At 36.8% G+C, this 9040-nt stretch overlaps 1 protein-coding gene across 5 annotated transcripts in view; it reads left to right on the plus strand.

The window, feature by feature from the left end:
* Bclaf3 (BCLAF1 and THRAP3 family member 3) overlaps positions 1 to 9040 on the plus strand; it is a 52479-nt gene that overhangs the window by 38006 nt on the left and 5433 nt on the right. For 4 of the 5 annotated variants that reach the window (XM_021187977.2, XM_029534462.1, XM_029534464.1 and 1 more), the window contains one exon: positions 2620 to 2772. In XM_021187977.2, coding sequence (XP_021043636.1) covers positions 2620 to 2772 — 153 coding nt within the window. Of the gene's footprint in view, positions 1 to 2619; positions 2773 to 8562; positions 8621 to 9040 lie in introns of all 5 variants that reach the window. The other variant, XM_029534463.1, reaches the window with a different exon arrangement.

Here is a 9040-nt window from a genome sequence, read left to right on the forward strand (position 1 = left end):
TGGAACTCACTTTGTAGACCAGGCTGGCCTCGAACTCAGAAATCCGCCTGCCTCTGCCTCCCAAGTGCTGGGATTAAAGGCATGCGCCACCACGCCTGGCCTCTAACTTGCTTTTCTGTTGCCATGAAAAAGCACTGACCAAAATCACCTTTTGGAAGAAAGAAGGTTTACAGGTTACAATCATTAAGGGCAGCCAAAGTAGGAACCTTGGAGGCAGGACTAAAACAGACAAAGGAGGAATGTCACTAACTGGCTTGCTTCCCATAGCTTTCTGAGCTTGCTTTCTTAAACAGTCTAGGACCACCTGCCCAGGGTTGGCATTATACAGTGAGATGGACCCTCCCACATCAAACTTAAGGAAACTCCCACTGACTCGCCATAGTCCCATCTGATGGATATAGTTTTTTTAACTAAGGTTCCATCCTTTCAGATGACCTCAGTCTGTGCCAGGTTGTCAAAAAACCCACTGCCAACACAGAACTATTACTTCTAGGACTGGCATTGTCTAGCCTTGTGAAGTATCTGTCTTCAAACTCTTTTTTATATATGTTAACTGGGTACCACATAATAGGTGTTCAGGTGACTTTTTCATACCCTCGTTTTCATGAGCATCCCTGTCACCTCAACTCTCCATACTCTCACCTCCTCCCTGTTTGAAGTTTATTCCTAGTATCCCCACTCTCCACTCTTAATTTTGCCTGTATTCTGCTGTCTCCATTCCCTTAAGGCAACATTGCCCAGTGTCTACTTTCTGGTTTCCTGGATTCCATAGGTATTCCAAGTTAAACACCTAAAACTAAAGAGTTGAGGCCAGGATCTGCACATAAGAGAGATTGTGCACTGTTAGTCTTTCTGACCCTGGTTTACCTTGAATATACTTTTCTAGTTTCATCCATTTCCCTGTGTATTCCATTGCACACCATGATAATGGGTATGCAGATGCTTCTGTAGTGAGATATATTTTTTGGAGTGGTATAACTAGGTCACAAGGTAGTCTGTTTCTAATTTTTTGAGAAAATTCCAGAATGATTTCTATAAAGTGTATATACCAATTTACCTGTCCACTAGTGGGTCTCTTTACCTACAACCATACTAGTATTTGTTGTCTTTTGTATCATTGATGATGGCCTGTTTCAGTGGAGTGAGGTGGAATCTTAAAAATAGCAGTTTTTAAAATTTTTATGTATCTAGACACTTGCTGCATGTATGTTAATAAACCATGTACATACAATGCTTATGGTAGCCAGAAGGTGGTGTCAAATCCCCTGGAACTAGAATTATAGACATTTGTAAGCTGTTGTATGGATGCTGGGAATCAAACCCTTGTCTTCTGGAAGAACAGCCAGTGCTTTTTAACTCTAATCCATCTTCCTAGTCCTTAAAATAGTTTTAACTCGGGAGGCAGAGGCAGGCGGATTTCTGAGTTCGAGGCCAGCCTGGTCTACAGAGTGAGTTCCAGGATAGCCAGGGCTACACAGAGAAACCCTGTCTCGAAAAAAAATAGTTTTAAATTACATTTTACTGATGACTAAGTATGTTGACCAATTTTTAAAGTGTTTTCTAGCCATTCCTGTTTCTTTTGAGAATGCTGTTTAGTCCCTTAGCCCATTTGGGATGTTTGTTTTCATGGAGTTTAGATTTTTGATCTCCTTATATATTCTAGTTAATAATCTTCTATTACATATGTAGTTGACAGATATTTTCTCTCATTCTGTGTGCAGCCTCTTCATTCAGTTAATGGTTTCTCATGCTATACAGAATCTCATGAGATTCTACTTATCAGTTGTTGGCCTTATTGCCTGTGCTATTGGAGTTGTATTTAGAAAAAGCTGTATACCAATATGTTGAAAATTACAGATTCTAGGGACATTCTTCATAACTGGAAAAAACAACCTTAAGATGTATCTAGAGGCACAAAATACCTAAGGATAACTAAAATGATTCTGAACAACAATAATAGTGCAGGAGTATCAACATACGTAATTTTAGGCTATACTGCAGAGCCCGAAAATAGTAATAAAAATCGCATGATACTTGAAAAAAATAAACACAGATCAATGGAATAGAGGACCTGGATATAAGTTCATGCTACCTGAATTTTTATTAAGATACCAGAAATAAATACTGAAGAAAAATAGTATCTTCCAACAAATGGTTCTGGGAAACTTAAGCATCAACATGTAGAAGAATAAAACTGAATCAACCTTGATTTTTGAGACAGTGTCTCACTGAACCAGGAATTCAACAATTTGGATAGGTTGGCTTGCCAGTGATCTCCAGGGGTCTGCTTATCACTACGTCCCTATCCCAACACCTATCATTGGTATAGTCAGGTAGAGGAAATCTAAACTCAAGTCCTTATTCTTGCTTAGCAGGCACTTTACTGACTGAACCATCTTCCTAGCTCCATTACTAGCAATTAAAAAGAACTATTTTCTATATAGCAAAATTTTAAAATACAATACAGAGAAGTATACTTTAATGCAGGTTATTAATGCCTTTTTAAAATACACAGGGTGCCTAGAATCAAGGGCTGTTGGGAATATTATTCTCCTGCCTGTTATAGAACAGATTTGGGATTGTATTTTTAACATTTGATTCTCTTTGGATCCTTTACAGAACTTTTTGGGTGGCAGATTCCAGCCCCATTATAAATCACACCTGGTACAGAAGAGCTTGTATATTCAGGCTAAATATCAGCGCTTACGGTTTGCTGGACCAAGAGGATTTATTACCAATAAATTCAGAAACAGATTTCTGAGGGAAAAAAAGGTTAGTTTGGTAATACTTTTAAAACATTAAATAACTTTAAATGTTTGCTAGATATTTGGGGTTTTCATCTAGTTTAAGAAACAACCTGCTGGGCAGTGGTGGCACACGCCTTTAATCCCAGCACTTGGGAGGCAGAGGCAGGTGAATTTCTGAGTTCGAGGCCAGCCTGGTCTACAGAGTGAGTTCCAGGACAGCCAGGGCTATACAGAGAAACCCTGTCTCGAAAAACCAAAAAGGTAAAAAAAAAAAAAGAAAAAAGAAACAACCTAGATTTAAAAATTATCTTATTGTATGATCTTTGAATGAAAACGTCAAGAGTAATGTTGATAGAATTGTAAAACTATTTAAGCTTAAATTTTTTATTTTTTATTTTATTTTATCTTTTTGCCATTTTATCTGAAACAATTTGAACATTCCAGCTTGTGAAGACACCACACACACCCCCACACACCCTACCCACCTCAGATAAAGAACTCACAACAGAACAAAATACAGATACCACTAAAGTTTCACTTAGGGAGCCAGTGAATTTTATTGGGGTTACTTATGGGATCAGAAATGACTCAAATATAGCTTCATCACCAAAACCTACCCAGCATGGGTGACAGCTCACAAAGCTGGGAACGTGGAGCACTGCTCAGTCTGCAGGAAGATCAGGTTGGAGAATATTTTTCCAGAAGTTAGTCAAAACCTCCAGGCAGGTAGGCTGGTTTCCTCCAGTTAGCTGATCTGGTCTCAGAATCTTCTTTGAAGCTCTTCTCCTGTTACCTTGTCTAAGTCATGAGGCTTACCTTGTCTAAGTCATGGCAGCACAGCTCCCATCTAAGAGTCATTTTTGCAGCTCATCTTTCTTCCATCTGAGCATTTGCTGTCACCTGAGTTTTTGATCTTAGCCATTCTGATTGGTGTAAGGTGGAATCTCAGGGTTGTTTTGATTTGTATTTCCCTGATGAGGAAAGATGTTGAACATTTCTTTAAGTGCTTTTTGGCTGTTCGAGATTCCTCTGGAGAATTCTCTGTTTAGCTCTGTACCCTATTTTTTAATTGGGTTATTTGGGTTTTTGGAGTCTATTTTCTTGAATTCTTTATATATTTTAGATATTAGTTCTTTATATATTTGGATGTAGGGTTAATGAAGATCTTTTCCCAATGTGTAGGTTACCATTTTGTCCTATTGACAGTGTCCTTTGCATTCCATAAGATTTTCAGTTTCATTAGGTCCCATTTATCAATTTTTGATCTTAGAGCCTGAGCTATTGGTGTTCTGTTCAGGAAATTTTCTCCTGAGTCAAGGCATTCAAAGCTATTTCCCACTTTCTCTTCTATCAGATTTAGTGTGTCTTGCTTTATGTTATGGTCCTTGATCCACTTGGACTTGAGCTTATACAGGGAGATGAGATAAGAATGGATCAATTTGCATTCTTCTACATGCATGCTGCCAGTCAGACCAGCACTATTTGTTGAAGATGCTTTCCTTTTTCCACTGTATAGTTTTGGCTTCTTTGTCAAAATTCAAGTTTCTCTTGGTTTGTGGGTTTATTTCTAGGTCTTTGATTCTATTCTGGTGTTCATGTGGTTTTTATCACTATTGTTCTGTAGTACAGTTTGAGTTCAGGGATAGTGATTCCTGCAGAAGTTCTTTTATTGCTCAGAATTGTTTTGGCTATCCTTGTTTGGTTGTTTGTTTGTTTGTTTTTATATGAAGGTGAAAATTGCTTTTTAAAGGTCTGTAAAAAATTGTGTTGAAATTTTGATGAGAATTGCATTGAATCTGTAAATTGCTTTTGGTAAGATGGCTATTTTCACTGTGTTAATCCAACCAATCCATGAGCATGGGAGATCGTTCCATCTTCTGATATCTTATTTGATTTCTTTCTTCAGGAACTTGAAGTTCTTATCATATAGAACTTTAGTTTGCATGGTTAGAGTACACCAAGATATTTTATTTTATTTGTAGCTATTGCAATGGGTGTTTTCCCCAATTTTCTCAACCCATTTATCATTTGTATAAAGGAGGGCTACTAATTTCTTTTTTTTTAATTTATTTATTGTTATATGTAAGTACACTGTAGCTGTCTTCAGACACACCAGAAAAAGGTGTGAGGTCTCATTTCAGATGGTTGTGAGCCATGTGGTTGCTGGGATTTGAACTCAGGACCTTCGGAAGAGCAGTCAGTGCTCTTAACGACTAAGCCATCTCTCCAGCCCCGGGCTACTAATTTCTTTGAGTTCGTTTTATATCCAGCCACTTTGCTGAAGTTGTTTATCAGCTGTAGAATTTCTCTGGTGGAATTTTTAGGGTCACTTATATATACTATCATATCATCTGCAAATAGTGATATATTGACTTTCTTCCTTTCCAATTTGTATCCCCTTGATCTCATTTGTTGTGTTATTGCTCTGACTAGAACTTCAAGTACTGTATTGAATAGGTAGGGAGAGAATGGGCAGCCTTGTCTTGTCCCTGATTTTAGTGGGATTGCTGCAAGTTTCTCTCCATTTAATGTGATATTGGCTAATGATTTGTTGTATATTGCTTTTATTGTGTTTAGGTATGTGCCTTGAATACCTGGTCTCTCCAATACTTATAACATGAAGGGGTGTTGGATTTTTTCAAAGGCTTTTTAAGCATCTAATTAGATGATCATGTGATCTTTTTTTTCCCCTTAGAGTTTGCTTATATAGTAGATTACATTGATGGATTTTCATATATTGAACCATCCCTGCATCCCTGGGATGAATCCTATTTGATCATGGTGAATGATTATTTTGATGTGTTCTTGGATTTGGTTTGTGAGAGTTTTATTGACCATTTTTGCATTGCTATTCATAAGAGAAATCAATCTGAAGTTTTCTTTCTTCGTTGAGCCTTTGGTTTTGTTATCAGGGTAACTGTGGCTTCATAAAATGAGTTTGGCAGTGTTCCTTCTGTTTCTGTTTTGTGGAGTAGTTTTCGGTATATTAACTCTTTTTTTTTAAAGATCTGGTTGAATTCTGCACTAAAACCATCTGGCCCTGAGCCTTTTTTGGTTGGTTTTTAATGACTGCTTCTATTTCCTTAGGGATTATGGGAACTGTTTACATAGTTTACCTGATCTTGATTTAACTTTGGTACTTGGTATCTCTCTAGAAAATCATCCTTTTCATCTAGATTTTCCAGTTTTGTCAACTATTGACTTTTGTGGTACAACCTGATGATTATTTTTAATTTCCTCAGTTTCTGTTGTGTGTCTCCCTTTTCATTTCTGATTTGTTAATTTGGATACTGTCTCTAAGCCTTTTAGTTAGTTTGGCTAAGGGTTTGTCTATCTCGCTGATTTTCTCAAAAAACCAAATCTTGGTTTTGTTGATTCTTTGTGTTGTTCTCTTTGTTTCAGCCCCAAGTTTGACTATTTATTGGGACAGTTTTCTTGGAAAAATTTTTTTTCTAGCCCTTTACTCTGAGGTCATGTCTATCTTTGTTGCTGAGGTATATTTCTTGTATGCAGCAGAGTGATGGATCCTATTTACATATCCAGTCTGTTAGCCCGTGTCTTTTTATTGGGCAATTGAGTCCGTTGATGTTGAAGCATATTAGTGACCAATGATTGTTCTTGTTCTCGTATTTTGTTGATGCTGGTACTATATGTGTGAGTATGTGATCTCTTCTTTTGGGTTTGTTTTGAGATGATTAATTTCTTGTGTTTTCTTGGGTGTAGTTGCATACCTTGTTGGAATCTTCCTTCTATTATCCTCTGTAGAGCTGGATTAGTAGAAAGATATGTTCTTTAAATTTGGTTTTCTCATAGAATATCTTGGTTTCTTCATCTATGGTGATTGAGAGTTTTGCTGGCTATAGTAGCCTGGGCTGGCATCTGTGGTCTCTTAGGCTCTCTCTGACATCTGTCCAAGATCTTCTGGCTTTTAGAGTCTGGTGAGAAGTCTGGTGTGATTCTGACAGGTCTTTATGTGTTGCTTGGTCTTTTACCCTTACAGCTTTTAATAGTCTTTCTTTGTTCTGTACATTTAGTGTTTTGATTATTATGAGATAGGAGGAATTTTCTTTTCTGGTCCAATCTATTTGGTGTTCTGTAGGCTTCTTGTACATTTATGGCCATCACTTTCTTTAGGTTAGGGACATTTCTATGATTTTGTTGAAGACATTTTCTGACCTTTTGAACTGGAAAGCTTTACCATCTCTTATTTTTATTATTGTAACGTTTGGTCTTTTTTTTGTGTGTGTCCCAACTTTCCTGGGTGTTTTAAGTTAGGAACTTTTTACAGGTGACATTTTCTTTGATTGATGTATCAATATCTTCTATGGTATCTTCTACACCTGAGATTCTCTCTTCTATCTCCTGTATTCTGTTGGTGATGCTTGCATCTATGACTCCTGTTCTCTTTCCAAGGTTTTCTATTTCCAGGGTTGTCTCCATTTGTGATTTCTTTATTGTTTCCATTTTCATTTTTAGGCCTTTAACCATTTTATTCAATTTCTTTACCTGTTTGTATTTTCCTGTATTCCTGTATTTCTTTTAGGGCTTTATTTGTCTCCTCTTTATAGGGGCATCTATGTGTTTGACTGTTTTCCTGAGTTTCTTTAAGGGAATTATTTATATCCTCTTTAAAGACTTCTATCATCTTCATGAGATGAGATTTAAGGTCACAGTCTTGCTCTTTGTATGTGTTAAGATATCCAGAGCTTGCTGTAGTAGAAGAGTTTTGTTCTGATGGTGCCAAATTGCATTAGCTTCTGTTGATTATGTTCTTATGCTTGCATTTCACCATCTAGTTGTCTTCTGTTGTTAACTGGTCTGGGGAGTGGGCATGCCATCTGCCATGGGTGCAGGTGGAGGTGTGGATCAGAAGCAAGAAGTATTTTTAAATAAATTTTATTTAAAAACTTGCAAGTAAATAAGAACTCCTACAGTTATTGAACTTATATAAAGTTAGAAATGGCATTTAAAATGGAAGTTCTGAAACTTTTCTCCAGGGTTGCCTCCATTTGGGATTTCTTCATTGTTTAAAGCATTGCATTAAATATTACATTTTCAGTATTGAATATATTTTATACACTTAACCACCACTAAATCAAAGAATTCATAGCAGAAATAGAACTATAAAAACAATTAGCTTTATATTCTCTTCTGTAATTTGTATTCATTACCTGCATTCACTTCTTCACCCCCTTATATTTTAGCCTTTCATGTTTTTTTCTTCATGCTGTACTGTACCCATATGTACATGTGTTTATATACATACATTATTGGCTAGATACTGCATATGAGAGAGAATGTGTTATTTTATTTATTCCTTAGATTGTATAACCTTACACTTCAGGTAAGGGGCTAGTATCCAGAATTAACAAAGAATTGCAGAAATAAAATACCAAAGGAATTAAACTGCCAGTCATCAAATGGGTAATTAATTGAATAGGCAGTTTTCAAACAAAGACATACAAGTGGGCAATAACTATTTTTAGAAGTGTTCAGTGTCCCTAGCCATCAGGGCGATGCAAAGTAAAACCACTTTGAGGTAGTTTCACCATAGTCAAAATGATAGCCATCAACAAATCTGACAATGGATGTTAGAGAGGTTGTAAAAAGAAGGAAATCTATATTTACTGTTTGTAAGAGTACAGATTAATATGGTACTATGGAAATCAGTTTGGAGTTTTCTCAGAAACTTAAAAATAGAACTACCATATGATCTAGCTTTCTCACTCTTAGGAATATACTCAGAGAACTCCATATCCTACCATAAAGATATTTACACACATGCTCATGTTTCTTACTGCTTTATTCATAATAGCAAAGAATTGGAATCAATCTAGTTGCTGGTGAACGGATTTTTGGATAATGAAAATTTGGTATGTATGAAAATTGATTCTATTTACCTCTAAAGAAAAAGGAAGTTGAAAATTTGCAGGATAAAAGATGGACTTGGGATTTCTGCAATTTGTGAATCCTGGATATTAGCTTGTTGTCTCTAGTATAGCTGGTAAAAATTGTCTCCCATTCGTGTGCACTCTTAGCTCTGCTTATTGTTTTCCTTGCTATAGAGAAACCTTTTCATGTAGTCACAGGATTTTGATTTTAGGGCTAGTGCTGTGCTCTTGCTGTTTTATTTTAAAAGTTCTTATCTAGCTGGGCGTGGTGGTGCATGCCTTTAACCCCAGCACTCGGGAGGCAGAGGCAGAGGCAGGCGGATTTCTGAGTTCGAGGCTAGCCTGGTCTACAAAGTGAGTTCCAGGACAGTTAGGGCTACACAGAGAAACCCTGTCTCAAAA

The sequence above is a fragment of the Mus pahari genome, chromosome X (assembly GCF_900095145.1).
Source record: "Mus pahari chromosome X, PAHARI_EIJ_v1.1, whole genome shotgun sequence".
NCBI lineage: Eukaryota > Metazoa > Chordata > Mammalia > Rodentia > Muridae > Mus > Mus pahari.